The sequence below is a fragment of the Ochotona curzoniae genome, unplaced genomic scaffold, assembly GCF_017591425.1.
Source record: "Ochotona curzoniae isolate NIBS_2020 unplaced genomic scaffold, NIBS_Ocur_1.0 contig_3819, whole genome shotgun sequence".
In the NCBI taxonomy this organism is placed as follows: Eukaryota; Metazoa; Chordata; class Mammalia; order Lagomorpha; family Ochotonidae; genus Ochotona; species Ochotona curzoniae.
This window is the reverse complement of record NW_024466004.1, coordinates 32,637,348-32,653,145: the sequence shown is the minus strand read 5'-3', so window position 1 is coordinate 32,653,145 and position 15,798 is coordinate 32,637,348. Positions and strand designations below refer to the sequence as shown.

The 15,798-nt window shown below is 36.2% G+C and overlaps 1 protein-coding gene across 3 annotated transcripts in view; it reads left to right on the top strand.

Moving 5' to 3' along the window:
* The window catches only part of LOC121158719 (pleckstrin homology domain interacting protein), a 123,973-nt gene extending 109,676 nt beyond the window's left edge, over nt 1-14,297 (top strand). For all 3 annotated transcript variants that reach the window (XM_040983659.1, XM_040983658.1, XM_040983660.1), the window contains 5 exons: nt 1,921-2,073; nt 2,782-2,945; nt 3,404-3,663; nt 4,453-4,653; nt 9,006-14,297. In XM_040983659.1, the coding sequence (XP_040839593.1) occupies nt 1,921-2,073; nt 2,782-2,945; nt 3,404-3,663; nt 4,453-4,653; nt 9,006-9,643 (1,416 nt within the window). In that variant the 3' untranslated portion in view covers nt 9,644-14,297. The remainder of the gene's footprint in view (nt 1-1,920; nt 2,074-2,781; nt 2,946-3,403; nt 3,664-4,452; nt 4,654-9,005) is intronic.
* The last annotated feature ends 1,501 nt before the right edge of the window (nt 14,298-15,798 follow it).

Here is a 15,798-nt window from a genome sequence, read left to right as displayed (position 1 = left end):
CCTGTGGCCCGGGAAAGCAGTCCAGGACGGCCCAAAGCTTTGGGACCCTGCACCCGCGTGGGAGACCTGGAAGAGGCTCCTGGCTTCGGATTGGCATAGCATGGGCCGTTGTGCTCACTTGGGGAGTGAATCAATGGACGGAAGATCTTCCTCTCTGTCTCTCCTCTCTGTATATCCGCCTTTCCAATGAAAAAATAATAAAAATAAATCTTTAAAAAAAAAAATATTGGTTCTCAGTTGAAGCCTTTGTTGTATCTTATGGATTAGTCTTCTGAGGGGCTGTTTTTCCCCAGGTATGTAAGGTTTGCAAATAGCCAAAGTATTAGAACATACAAGTCATAGTTAATGCAGTTGGCCCTGTGATAAATAGATGCCAAACAAACATGGGATCTGATCAAATAAGACCACCGTTCATGATTTAGAAGAAAAAAAAATAAGAAAACTTTGGATAAAAGAGAATTTTCACCACCTGATAAAGAACACCTAGGTTTAAAAGGAGGGCAGGGAGCTGGCATTTTGGGCAATAAGCTGTAAAGCAACTGACTGGAATGTTGGCATTCCATATAAGCACTGGTTTGAGCCTAACTGCTTCACTTTTAATCCAGCTTCCTGCTGTTCTGTCTGGGGAAAGCAGTGGAAGATGACTCAAGTTTTTTTGTCTCTGTTCTGTTGTGGAAGACCCAGTTGAAGCTCATGGCTTCAGTGTGGCCCAGCCTCAGCTGTTAGGCATTTCCAGAGAGAACTAGCAGATGGAAGATCTTTATCCTTTTTCTCTCGGACTTTGCCTTTCAAATAAATTTTACAAATAATCTTAAAAAAGAAGGAAAGCCTACAGCTAACATGATGCTTGATGTTGACAGATTGAATGTTTTTCATTTAAATTTGGAATGAAAATAGGGTATGGATGTCCACTGTCATCATTTTTCACAACAATTATGCAGCACAATACTAGAAAGTCTAACCAGGGCAATACCAAATGAAAGATACACATGGAAAGTAAAACAATTTGTAAAGTCAGTAACCCCTATTGCACCATCTTCACTAAGTCAAGGTCTTAATATTTCCCAAAATATGCACTGTTGAGAAGAGGAAGTATTCTTCATATGTTGAAAGAAAAAAAAATGCAGATAATTTTATTCTATACTATCATAGATTTCTGTGGTACATCTGCTTTCACTTGTCTGTGTTCATTGCTTCCAGAGACATAGAGACCTTGGACAATTCTACTTCTCTGTAAATGAAGATGAAGTGCATGGATTTGTTGAGAACTATTTACATTCATTTTTTTTTAAACACACTTTTTAGGTTCATATGCTTAAATACAGAGTGACAGAAATATAAGCTTTATACCTATTCAGTTACTCTCCAAATTCCCATAGTAACAGAGGCTGGACCAGGCTTATGACAGGAGCCCAGAACTCCATTTGGAGTGGAAGGGGCCCAAGTACTTATCATCATCTACTGCATCCCAGTGTGCATTAGTGAAAAGCCGAATTGGAATTAGTGTATGTGCTGTTGAAACAAGCACAAAAAGCTGAACTGGAATAGCTGGGGAAGCTGGCACTCCAATGTGGGATGTGGGTGTCCCATTCAGGAAGTATGAGAGTGCTATACCTTAGTGCTCACCTTGAATTCACATTTTTTTTTTTTTAGTTCTGCAAACCTCTGATGTGTTACCAAAGTTGAAGCTACTGAAAGATTGACTTCTACATAAATGGGATATTAGCATACTTATAATTGCTTGTTAAAGAGTCAGAGTTCCCATGCAGTTTATTTAAAGTTTGGAACTTTTTGTGAGATTGATTATTAAAAGTTCTAGGACTTGGCATGCAATATTGAAATTGTATATTAGTCTCTGTGCTGAGAAGTAAAGTTTTTTAGTAATGATAATGATGATGATGCTTGTTTTCCCTCCTCTAGGACTACAGAGACATCATTGACACGCCAATGGATTTTGCCACTGTTAGAGAAACTTTAGAAGCAGGGAATTATGAGTCACCAATGGAATTATGTAAAGATGTCAGACTTATTTTTAGTAATTCTAAAGCATATACACCAAGCAAAAGATCAAGGGTATATAATTGTTTTCTGTGTCTAATTGGAAGAAAGTTTTATTAAATAACAAAATACTGCTATAATTTATAGTTTAGAGCAAAGTTATTGTGTTCTGAGTGGTCTAGTAATGGAAAGGAATTTGTTTTTCTACTCATTTTTTTCTGTGAAATAACACTGATATAATCCTTTGACGATTGAAGTATTGTATATATGTCATAGATGAGTTATCCTGGCATGTGATAGAACCATCTGGGCTTCTCAGCTGTTTTTTTCCAGTAATGGAAAGCAGCATTTTTGTGGGTGATTTACAAAAATAAGTGTATCATTTACTTCTATTTGGCCAGGCAGTACATTATAAGTATCGATATATGGGGATGAATGAGAAAGAATAGTGCACTTATTAATAGATAGTCATAGAAAACAGTTTTAGACCCTCAGGGATAGTTTTTGCATGGTAGAATTTATGAAGAGTTTTGTCTGAGCCATATGAATTCAAAGTAAGACTTTTCTTTGAAAATCTCAAAGTTTAGAGCATTTCTTAACACATGAATAACTTAATTGTAATAATACTTATTTTTTTTTACAAAAAGATTGGGAAAGGGGAATATAAAAAGTAGTATTTAAATTCTAAAATTTTAGACAAAGTTTAATTTATAATTTGTGTTGAATATACATTTGTTTTCTTATGAGGAATGTTTCAACATAGTTTTCCTCCGCCCCACCCAGATATATAGCATGAGTTTGCGCCTCTCTGCTTTCTTCGAAGAACACATTAGTTCAGTTCTGTCAGATTATAAATCCGCTCTTCGTTTTCATAAAAGAAATGCCATTTCCAAAAGAAGAAAGAAAAGAAACAGAAGCAGCTCTGTTTCCAGTAGTGCTGCATCAAGGTATGTAATTTGCTTTGCATGGCATTAACTGATCTGTAACTTTGTCATCTATGTGACAGAACGTGGTGTTTTTTAATACTTCCTTTACTATTCCCTATATTGCAGAATGATATATTTGACATGCAAGTTCCTATGATGTGGAGGATTTTTTATCTTTTAACTAAAGCTTTACTAGTGTAAGTGCTTAAATTCAAACTGCTAAATCTGTACAGTAAAACAGCATTTTTAGGATAGTGATGGTATCATGCTTTCTGTCATAACTGTAGCATTTACAGCAGTCCTTCAATCCTTCACTAAATAGTCACGTTTCAAAGGCTCACACCATATGAAATCCACTACAAATCTCATGTTTTAACATATTTCATAATAGTTCAAGTATTGAATCCAACACTATTATAAAATTTTTATTTATTTGTAGGAAATTATACAAATGACTAACAGTAGTATTTTATTCACAGCCCTGAACGGAAAAAGAGGATCTTGAAACCCCACCTTAAGTCAGAAATCTCTACCTCTCCATTTTCTACACCTTCACGATCAATACCACCAAGGCACAATGCTGCTCAGATAAATGGTCAAACAGAATCCAGTTCTGTAGTTCGAACCAGAAGCAACCGAGTCATTATAGATCCAGTGGTCACTGAGCAACCTTCTACTTCTTCATCCACCAAGACTTTTATTTCAAAAGTGAATACATCTGCAATGCCAGGGAAAACAAGTAAGTGTCAATTACAGTTTCTAAATTGAAGTATGTATGGTAGTATATTTAAGCTTTTACTTTGCCATGGCTTGCAGTAAGTAGCATCACACTATTTTTTATTTCTTGATTTTCTGCTTTGAATTTTTTTGCTTTACTTTAATTTTGAAAAAAATGTAGCTTAGGATTTTCAGCATAGAAAAATGATTAGGGCCAAGCGCAATGGCTCAGTTGGCTAATGTTCCCCTTGCAAGTGCTAGGATCCCACATGGGCACCAGATGGTGTCCTGACTGCTCCATTTCCCCTTCAGCTCCCTGCTTGTGGCATAGGAAAGCAGTAGAGGACAGCCCAAAGCCTTGGGACCCTTTACTCACACTGGGGAGACCCTGAGGAAGCTCAAAGTTGCTGGCTTCAGATTGGCTCAGCTCTGGCCGTTGTGACTATTTGCGGGTAAACCAGTGGGTGAAAGATCTTTCTTCCTGCCTCTCCTTCTCTCTCTAAAGTGCCTTTACAATAATAATAATCAAAGAAAAGAATGTGTAAACTCTGATCCAAACTCCCAGAATTTAAATCATAGTAAGCAGACTTAGGCAATCTGCTTAAACTTGCCTACATAATCCTGAAATAACTAGATTGATTCAAAAATGGCTGCAGTTATAAAGACTTTCTGGTTGGGTAGTCTTCCTGAAGAGGCTTTATTATCTCCCAGGCTTTGTCTTGGCTAAGCCATACAACTTGAGACAGAAACATTTTGGACCATTTTGCTGGTTTTTAGATTCAGCAACTCTTAATTTTGTATGTTGTTTCAGTACTAGAGAATTCTGTAAAACATTCCAAAGCCCTGAATACTACTTCTTCAAGTCCTGGTCAATCCACTTTTAGCCATGGCACTAGAAATAATTCTACAAAAGAAAATATAGAAAAGGAAAAGCCAGTAAAACGAAAAATGAAATCATCTGTCCTCTCAAAGACATCTGCTCTTTCCAAGTCATCAGCTGTCATTGAGCCAGGTAAGATATTACTTATATCTTTCAAGATATAGTAGATTCTTACAAGTGATGTCTTTGTCACAGTTAATATTCATAGGTCACTTTTGGGATTTCTCATTTAAAAGTCGTCACAGTCTATGTCATGTGATAAATTTAAGGCTAAAGCCTTCTAAATGGAAATAACAAGTGTATTGTAGATTAATTTATATTTTTAGACCTAAAGAAATATATCTTCAAAGTTTAAGCTGGATTTAGTTACCCAATCCTAACATTCATGCTGCTAGAAAGCATTTTTTAACTTGTTAATGGATAGGATATGGTAACTGACTTACTGAATGATCATTCATCTGGGTTGCCAAATTTCTTGTATAGTATACAATTTTTAACACAGTTATGCTTGCAGTTTCCTTAAACTGGACGTTGTTTTTGTAAAGCCCTCATGTTTGAAAGCTAGAGAAAGTAACAAAATGTACCATATGGCATGTTAGAATGATAAGGCTTCTTGACAACTGACAACCCTAAAGTAAACAGTTTGTATCATGATCTCTGAAGTGTGTCTTAAAACATTTCCTCTTCGTTAGTCTTCCCAGAAAGGTCACTTAAAATTTAATTTCTCTACTAAAATTTGATTTTAGTTAATAGCTTTGGGGACTACCTACCTGTTGCATAAGCTTAAAATCAGTAACATCCAACCCTTCTGTTTTGTATGTGAATCTTAACACTCTGGATTTTGGTTTTTCTGCTTCCATAATATCTTTAAATTCATTCTCTTCTCTCTGTTGTCTCTCCCCATGTCCTTAACATAGCCTGCATGATCTCTTTCTCAGACTGTTTTCTTAGTTCTCTAACTGAACTGCCTATTTTAGTTCTCAACTCTTTTCCGAGTGAGTCCATCTACACATTGCAACCAATGATATCTTTTTGTTCATTTCTCTTCTGGCTTATTTGAATGTGCACAGTTACATAAAACACAGAATTAAGATGAATTCTTCTCTCAGATCATACATGGAATCAGATTGTTACTTTTTTTTTTTTACTTAAGCATGTTACACAAAATCCTTCATCGCTCGGTTCTTACATATTGTCTTAGTATCGTTTTCCCTTTATGTCCAATCCATAATAAACCACGTTGAAGTCCCTTTGACGACTTCTTCCTTCTCTAGAATTCCTTTTTATCTTCTACTTCAATAGTCTCCGCTACCCTTCAAGTTTTGTTTGAAGTATCATCTTCTCTAAGGTTTTTTCTGGCTTCATTAGACAAAAATCAAATACTTCATTCTTTATATCCCAGGAAACCCTGTCCATTACCTTCTGTGGTACTTAAATATTGATAAAGTCATTCTATTTTATATTTCTTTACCCCTAAAAAAGTCTGGACCTTGATACTTAATTATTCATTTTGTATCTATTTCCCTTAGGAGATAGGAAGTTCAATTAGAGAACTTAAAAAAATAATCCAAGCAAAAATTCATGTATACTTGAATTAAGACCATGGAAGTGACAATGGAGATATTACAGAAGCAGAAACAACAAAATCTAAAGACTGTTGAAAAGATTCTCATACTAAAGAGGCTAGGACGATCCCTGATTAAATTCAGGATTTTTCTTTTTTAATTGTTTTACTTAGTTGAGGGGGATGTGTGCTCATGTGGGTCTTTGATTAGGGTGTGGATGGTCAAGGTATGGACCTTTTTTCTCCTGTGTCTGCAGTTCGGGAAAGACAGGAGGCCACACCTTGATATTGAACTTCATTAGCTCCCAGGGATGGAGGACAGACATTTGGTGATGCCTTAGATACCCCAGTGTGGGGAAGAGTGTTTGAGGGTGTTACCTGAGTGCTTTTGATAGTTCTGAGACATTGTTGCCTTTGTTGCACCAGGGTTGAGAAAATCTCCCCAAGGTTGTTGGCTGAACAAGTCAACCTTAATGCATTCACAGACCTAGAAACTTGTTGCAATGCATGGCCAGGAAAGTTATTCAACGTCTTCTGCTTTGCATCCTCTGACAAGGCACTTGATGTCCCCTGCTGGCCTTGATGACCTGACTGTCATGTCCCCCGCGTGTATCTGGGCTTACTGTCCTCTGCACAGGTATCAGCAACTGAGGAGGCCCAGTTCCAATACATGCACTCCAAAGTTGGGCCACATATATTGTGGTTTTCCCTGTGACTAGGGTTTGAATCTAGTGGTCTAGTTGCGAAGTACTCAGGAAACCTCACCTGGAGTGACCTTAGACATGACTCCTGTGTGCACCTGGCTTACCAGTGGAAACAGTTGCCTAGTCATTTCACCCCTAGCTACATGTCTCACACAAACTGATGGATGCTGCCGCCTAATCCAGCCCAGTGCACCACAGACCCAGTCTTCATGCACACCAGTGGGTTTCACAGCCTACTCTGAGCGACCGCCACAAGGCCCATTCCCAGCCGCAGTTTCTACCTGTGCTGTGGCCTAGTCCACTCCGTTTTGCATCTCCTCTGACTCCTATGAGTGGCTGCAGCTTAGCTCAGCCAGACCCGGCCAACATGTATGCTGAAGGATGCTGTAGCCTTGACCAGCCTGGCACTCCAAGCCCTGCCTCTCTTGGTCACCAATGGGAGCTGGAGCCCAGCAGGGGAGTGCCCACAGTTCCCCTGCTAGGCTCACTCCTGTGCCTGGCTCTTATGTTCCCCATTGGGTGTTGCGGCCTAGTAGAGAAGTTCCCCTACCACATCTGCTTCCAGCCTTGGATCTCTTGCGTGATGGTGGGTACCCTGACCCTACTTGGCATAGTCTGTACTCAATCCCAGCCTTTGCATGTGGCAGTGAATGCTATAGCCTGGCCCAGCTTGGGTCCAGCTTGACTCAACCTGTCACCACCCCCAGCTCCCTGCACAAACTGGTAGGTGTTGTAGTCCCACAGAGGTGAACCCACAAGTTCCCTATGCAGTCTGCTCCCAGATCCAATTCTCTTGTGAAAATGGCTAGAATTCTGCATAGAAAACAGTTTTCGAATGAGATGTCCCCCCCACTTCATCAGCAGTGTTTATGTGAAGAAAACACAATCATCAGTATCATCGGTTTTAATGTAACTGTTTGGAAAATACCTACTTTATGCATATTCCCACGTTCTTCTCCCCAACAGACACACTCACACATAGGACCCTATGAAGAAAACTACCATTTAGGTTTTCCAAGAACATAGTTTGTAAACAAGCATAACATTTTTAGTTTTGTAGCTAGTATGACAAATAAAAACCATAGTAGTATTTTTGGAGATCAAATGGGTATAATGGATGTTAGGTTTTTCTAGCAGGTAGACTATACCATGCCCCTTGCATGGGAGGACTGAAAGTAGAGATACTTTGTACCTCCAGGGATTGTAAAGAAACATTTAGTCTATTAGCTCTTCTTTGAAATCAAAGAAGTCATCATAGTCAAAAGGGATCATGTAAGAGAATACTGTATTAACATTAGTAATACTAATAAAATTATTGTATATTATCAAAATGATTGTAAGAAAGCAGGGAATTGGCTTGCCTATTTATTATTATTACCAAGCTAAAAGGTCTTGAATTGTACACTGAAATTATTTTTTCATAAATACGCTACTTGAAGGTAAGAATACAGTGTAAAATTGTTCAATGAAATGCTGGGGTTTGGCTTATAGTGAGGTAAGCCTTCACTTCTCATGCCGCTGTCTCAATGTTAGAGTCATTATTCAAGTCCCACCTGCTCTGCTTTTGATCCACCTCCCTGCTGATGCATCTAGAAAAGCTCCAGAAGATGACCCAAGTTCTTGGGGCTCCTTCCACCCTTGGGATATCCAGATGGAATTTTGAGCTGCTGGCCTCATTATGGCTCTGCTCTGGCTGCTGCAGCCATTTGGAGTGCAAACAGTTCAAAGACAAATTCCTCTGTCTTTTTCCCTCCCTCTTCCACTCTGTTTTCTGCCACTGTCCCTATCACTCTGCCTTGCAGATAAAATCATCTTTTAAAATTTTTGTTTCATGAATTTGTTAAAACTATACAAATTAACATGATCCATTTTGTGTAGTGAAAACAAAAGCCTTCTTGTATTAAGATGGTTGGTATAGAAAGTAAAAGTGAGAACCATTTGCTATTCCCAGTTTTATCAAATACAGTCTTAACTTCAATTAGTTTACTCTCAGCTTTGCTTCATTTCTCTCATGAAGTCATTGATAACTGCTTTAAGACTGAGTTTTAGTTTGAAAATGTCTTTTAGCAGTTAATCTTTCTTGGTTTTTGTCATTTTAGTAAAAAGCAATGGTTTTATGTCATCACTTCTAAGGGTACCAGTAGCCTTTTTCACTACTTTGAGAATTAAATTAAAAAGAGATTTTATTTATTAAATGTTCCATTTTTCCCTTCCAGGAGATTGTAAGAACAATTCTTTTGTAACAGGAGCCATTCAAGTAAATGGCCATGGAGGACAGCCATCAAAACTTGTGAAGAGGGGACCTGGAAGAAAACCCAAAGTAGAAGTTAATAACAGTAGTGGTGAAGCTACACAAAAGAAAAGGGGTAGAAAGCCCAAAAAGCTACAGTATACAAAGCCAGAAAATTCAGAGCAAAATAATGTACATCCCATCAGAGATGAAGTGATCCCTTCTTCAACATGTAATTTTCTTTCTGAAACTAATATTGTTAAGGACGACTTGTTACAGAAAAAGAGTCGTGGTGGCAGAAAACCCAAAAGGAAGATGAAGGCACAAAAACTTGATTCAGATCTCATAGTTCCTGCAAATGTTAAAGTGCTAAGGAGAAGTAACCGAAAAAAGACAGATGATCCTATTGATGAGGAAGAAGACTTTGAAGAACTCAAAGGCTCTGAACCCCACATGAGAACTAGAAACCAAGGTCGAAGGACAGCTTTCTATAATGAGGATGACTCGGAGGAAGAGCAAAGGCAGCTGTTGTTTGAAGACACCTCTTTAACTTTTGGAACTTCTAGTAGAGGACGAGTCCGAAAGTTGACTGAAAAAGCAAAAGCTAATTTAATTGGTTGGTAACATGAAGCAAAATATTTTACTTCAACATATAAAGCAGGTACAGTTAAGGAATAAGTGGAACTAAGGCTTCTGCTTCCTTGCTGCTATGGTGGATTAGGGAATGTTAAGATTTGATTTGCAAACAAAACAACCACAAGACACTTCACTCTTTAAATGAATATATATATATAAATATATACATATATATTTTAAATGTTTGCTATTTATTGCCGTTAGATAGGTTATGCATTTCCACATTCATTTCATTTACTGTTTGAAACAAAAGAGAATCTATAATGGATTCCTGATTTACTTATGGAAAAGATGGTTCTGCTACAGTCTTAAGGAGTATAATATTCCTAGTGATAGAGCATGTCATCATGTTAAAACAAGTTATTTTTGAACAACCAAGGTACATTTTATTGATATAAAAAAGTCATGCACAGATGTTTCATAGAGTAGCAGTAAATTAAGAAATGTATTTCCTCTGAAGATAAAGATTCCCATTTGCTACCCCAAAACTTAATTTTAGTTCCATAGAATGTTCATCAACAGCGTATCTAGAGGAGGCTCTTGCTTTTATTCCATTTCTGCCAAACTTAAGAGAAAATGTACTGATGAAAAGGGAACATATCCACATTGGAAACATTTGACTGTCTAATTTTTCAGACCTTGATTCTTAATATCAATCACTCAATCTCTGTTTATTGTGCCAAAGACTGAGAATCAGTGCAGTAGAAAGCGTGTTTTTGACTGTCAGGACAGCATACACTTTTCAATATTGGAAAGGCTATATATTCTAAAGAGCAAGTTATTAAAGAGTTATGCTGAAATATATCTTTTTTGGTACTAAACTAATAGAAAATAATGCACTGGTGGGTCCTTTGACAGAGATGTTTTAGAGAATGTTTAAGTGGTTAAAGGATTCAAGGAAAATACAGGAAAAAAGGTATGGGATTTGATGTTTACTTGTTGATCTGGATTAATGTCATTTCTAAACTTTAGACATATCTAATAGGCTAAAATGACTTACAAAGAAACGTGTCTGTGTGTGTATGTGTATATATTGATAAATGGGTATAATTAAATATATATACAAACACATACTTATATTACTATTACCCAGGTATAAATTCTTTTTTCAGGATTTTTTAGATAGTGGTAGAAGAAAAAATAATTTTAAAATGTCATACTTTATAGTTTAATTTTAAGGGGAAGATTGGTTATTTTCAATTATTAAAGGTTAAAATAGGCCAAATCACTTTTTATGCAATCATGTTTTATACAGTGGTCTCATTGCACATTGTGTTTTTTCTGCACTTTTTACGGTATCCTTATCACGCTGGTATGTCAATATACACCCTAAAAGAAAAACTCCATTTAATGATTGTGCCTTGTATTCTATTATTTTTTTGCATCATTAGTAAAATTAAGTTGTCTATTGTAAATGATAATTATATGACTTAGGAGAATGTATTGCTATATGTACTGCTATAGAAAAGGAAAGCAGTTATTTATTTGTTTATGGTACAGTTATTTTATACCTTAAAAACCAACATAAATGCCATTTCTATTGTTTAAAAATTATTGTCCATTTTTTTTAAAACTTTAAAGAATGTAGTATTTTCTGAGGACTGAATATGGTACAAAAATGTAACCGAAATTTTCAGATACTACATTTTTAATAAGGATGGGGAAAACATGTGTCAGCATGACCATAATGTAGAAAAATAAAGTCTTCAATTGAACCTTGGCAAAATACATTACATAATTATCTCATTCTTACTTCTGATAAGGATAAATGTCAATGTCATTTAACTGTCTTGAAGAATGAAAAGTGATGCATTTGGGCTTTTTAGATTGTAACTAAATTTGTACAGAACATCTCCTGTGAAATTAAGTAAACCATTTTCCAGATTTTGACTGGATTGCTGTGATTTTGCAGTTGAAAAATAATTTCAAAATTTTTAGGTTTTTTTGTATATTTATTTTTTTCTAACAAATATATTTAACTATATAATTAAAATTCAGTAAACTCTTCATAATGCAGAAATGGATGGCTTGGATGTTTAGCAAAATGAGTCAGTTTACACCATTATTAAAAATAATAGTGTGTTTGAAATTTAAGTCATTAATTAGTTGCTTTGGAAGGCAGTCTTTTTGAAATACATAATTTCCTGATGTTATCTGCATTGTGATAGAAAAAACAGACCACAGTACAGTTTCAGGGTGTGTACAGAAAAAGGATGAGCGTTATACAGTCTTTGCAGTGGAAAAATGAGGTATGGGTTAGTTCCAACTGTTCAGCCAGGAAATGAATATCATATTTCCTCTTATCAAGAAAAATATAGTCATGTTCTAAGGACACTTCATATTTATTACTTACTTGGGCATTATCAGACACTGGTTTCTTAGTAAAAGAAAAGATCAGATTCTTTTAAACAAACACCCAAAAATGTGATAGTGTTACCAGATAGAGTTATACTTTATAAATCAACTTTTATACATCTCAGAACTGGAACTCAGAAATCCAAGTCATCACATCATTTTTGATTTATTTATAGCTCCTTGGAAAAGCATCTCCATTGATACAGTAACGTCATCTGTGTAGTGTGTGTTAGCATGGGAGAAAATGTTGGCTGTAGTTTTAGGTGAATAGGAAGATCTCTAGTATACCGAAAGCTTCATAAATATAACTTGTTACATGCATAGAAAGTACAAATTGGCTTCTATGTTCCTAGCCCTAAGATTTTCTCCCCTTTTCCTGATATTCTGATTTCCCAGGTTTAAATTTGTTCTAATTATCCTCTTATAGCTGTGGACAATAGATAAGTATCTACTTAAATATTTTCCTTTGCAATCTAGTTTCACGGCATTGGACTGTTTAGTGCAGATATTTATGAACTAAGATTATTGACCTTTGTTTCAATTATTGGACAACTTCACCACATGTTAAAAACTTTTTGATGGCATTATTACAAAGCAGTCTTTCTCCTTAAATGTAATTAGAATATCTGTATAAAATATCTTTCAGATTGAGTAGCTCACATCAGAGACAGGAGGTTAAGTTTAGTATGGCTTGGTTTAGAAATGAATTGCGTTGATGGCCATTACAAAAAAGATCCTCATGCAACATGTATTCTAATGTTCAGGACTGTCCCTTATGTGCAGGACACTAGGTTAACCAGACATCTTACCAAGTTTATGTATGCTCAAATAACATATTTGATGTGATCTTAGTGATAGTTATTTGTTGGTTATAAAACATTGTTTGCAAATTAGTTTTGTCCAGTTAGCAGCATTTACTTTATTTCTGACATTCCATATTGTTCCTACCTACATGTATATCTCTGAAATGTCAGCTGGAAGCAATTTTTGATCTTTAATTTTTTTTAAAGAAAAATTTATTCTGAAGTTTTTTATTCACTTGAAATTTATTTTGAGTAGGTTGAATGGACCAAGCTACTTAAGTGACTAAAGGGCTGTGTTCTCCTTAAATACAAGGAGATATATAATTTTAAAAGCTACAATAGGATAAGTAGTTTTATTTTCTGGGAAATGCCCTGTTAACTGAGAAAGTATTTCTAACATAACTGGTTGAGCAGTGATTAGAATTTATTTTTCTAGTAAAACTGAAAAAAAAAAAAAGGGAAAAAATACCTTTGGCTTCTCTGATTGCCTCTCCATTTAGTTCCCCTAATTTCCAACTTATTGGAAGTAAAATTAAGTTTACTAAGAAACTAATTTTGTTCTTAATTATGCTGACAAGCACTCCAAATGAAAAGTCATTTTGAACTATGTCTAGTACCCAAGAGGAGGTCATATTGAGTTGAAAGACTGTAATTACCACTTTGGGCGCTCAGAACATTTTGTACACACTACAACAAAACGAATAGGAAATCTGAGCTATAAGATGCATTATTTTAGTTTTGCTATCTTGAAATATTTTAAATGCAGATAAAATTATCAGGAAATTAACCTTATATGGCACAAACCAAATAAAAGTATGTAGTTGAGTTTCTACGTTTAAGGAGCTAAGAAAATCGGTTCATGATGGGATGAATGCACGCACGTTTAAGACGGCGACACATGCTGTTAACACTTAGGGTTGTGCGTGTGTTGATGATCACAAAACAGGCCAAAATAGAAAGTTACATTTTTGGACCATATTAAAAGTGCAAAAAGACAAGGTCTTATTAAAGATCTTTTACAAAAGAAATTGTCACAGGATACTTAGACATGTATAGAATGTAGCTCAATTTTTTTAAAACTGACTGACCTAAAGGATTAAGTTGAAACTGACACATTTTCAAATTAAAATTCTTATTATGTACAGAAAACTGTTCAACCACAAGCAATTCTGTTGTGTGTAATAAGGAACAGAATTTAAAGCCAATTATTTAGCTTTATTGGAGTTTTTGGGTTTTTTCTTTCCAGACTTTGTGTATCATGTTATAAGAGCGGCAGTCGCACCTGGAATAGCAGTGCCCTTTCTGTTTGTACATACTGATCGGACCTTTTCTTTCTTGTTATGTGGACACTTTCTATGTTAGTTTTGATGCATAATTCTTTGAATCCTTTTATACAAACTAGAATGTATGTGTAAGAATTCCTGTCCCTGCAATGTAGTTAACTATAAACTTATTTTTAAATAAATAGAAAACTTGTTTTTCTATACTGTTTTATAAAGTCTCATGATTTCTTTACCTTTTCTGCTTCTTCGCGGGGGGTGGCGGTAACACATACAGCCCATTGTATATAGTTTCAACAGGCATTCTTGTATCACAGCAGCCATTATGTAAAAAGTTTCTAATGCCCTTAGCAGAAAGTTAAATATTTTATTGATTGGCTACTGCGAAGTTTCCATTATGCATGGTAAATACTTCACTCTTTAGATTTTTGTAAGCTATGTTTCCAAGAAACACTTTACATAAACACTTTTTCAAAAATTTTTAATATCCAGAGAAAAAAGAATGATGAAAACTTCTTAAACTTTGCATGCACTTATGTTATTCTAAGAATTCAAATTTTTGTATGAAAAAAATGAGAATAGATGTCTGTACTAAGAACATGAGGGTGATTTGTAATGTGCTGTATCAAGTTCTGCTTAAATGAGTTTCTTGTGAAATAAGCATCTGAAGATTTATTTATTTGAAAAGCAGTTAGGAAAGTGTGAAATGCAGATCTCTCTCTCATCTCTTGGTTCACTCCCCAAATGATCACAATGGTGGAACTGGGCCAGTCCACGGCCAGGAGCTTCATCCATGTCTCCTACGTGGGGAGCGGGGGCCCAGTCACTCAGGCTACTGCTTTTCCCTGGCCAACCACAAGGAGCTGACTGGAAACCAGTTTATATATGGGACATCCATGTCTGAAGCAGCAGTTTATCCCACCATATCACAACAGTCCCATGAGTAAGGGATATAAAAATTCCTAGGTACCTTTTTCTTTTCTTTCTAAAATACAAAACTAAAAGATAGGTTGTTAAAAAACCAACCAAGCAACATGCACCTTCAGCAACCACTTTGGATATAAGCTTCCCCGGTGTTTATTTAAAGAACAGTAAGGTTAAAGCACAAAACCTCTGCTGCCCACATGATAGTGCTTTATATTTAACACATTTACCATATGCCAATTGCTCTTTCTGTTTGTGGAAAGAATACTGGGGAGAATTCAGTGAAGTTGTTTTCTACTAAGCTAGTTGCATGTATTGACAGCATAGTATATGGGAAGAACTGGGCTTGGAGTTGGAAAATGGGAATTTGATTTCACTTTCATTCCTAACAGCCATTTCTGCCAGCAGAGCCATTTCTTCCTTTGTTTTTTCCCGTCCCTTCTCCCTTCCATTCCTTCTCCCTCCACCTTCTTCCCCTCTTCCCTCTCTCCTTCCGCTTTTCCCTTTTCGTCCCGTCTTTTAATGAATTGTTCCTTGTAATGGCAGAGCTGCAGAGAGAGTGAGGCTCACATGGAGACAGAGAGGTCTTCCATTCACTGGTTCAAAGCTGGGCCAGACTGAAGCCAGGAATCAGAGCTTGTTCCTAGTCTCCCCTATGGGTATGGGGCCCCAATGACTTGGGCCATTTGCCTGTATGAAATGTTGCAGGTAGCAGCTTTATCCACTACACCACAGTACAGCTCATTTCAACTCCAGCTAATTATCTTCATCTGAAAGCTTA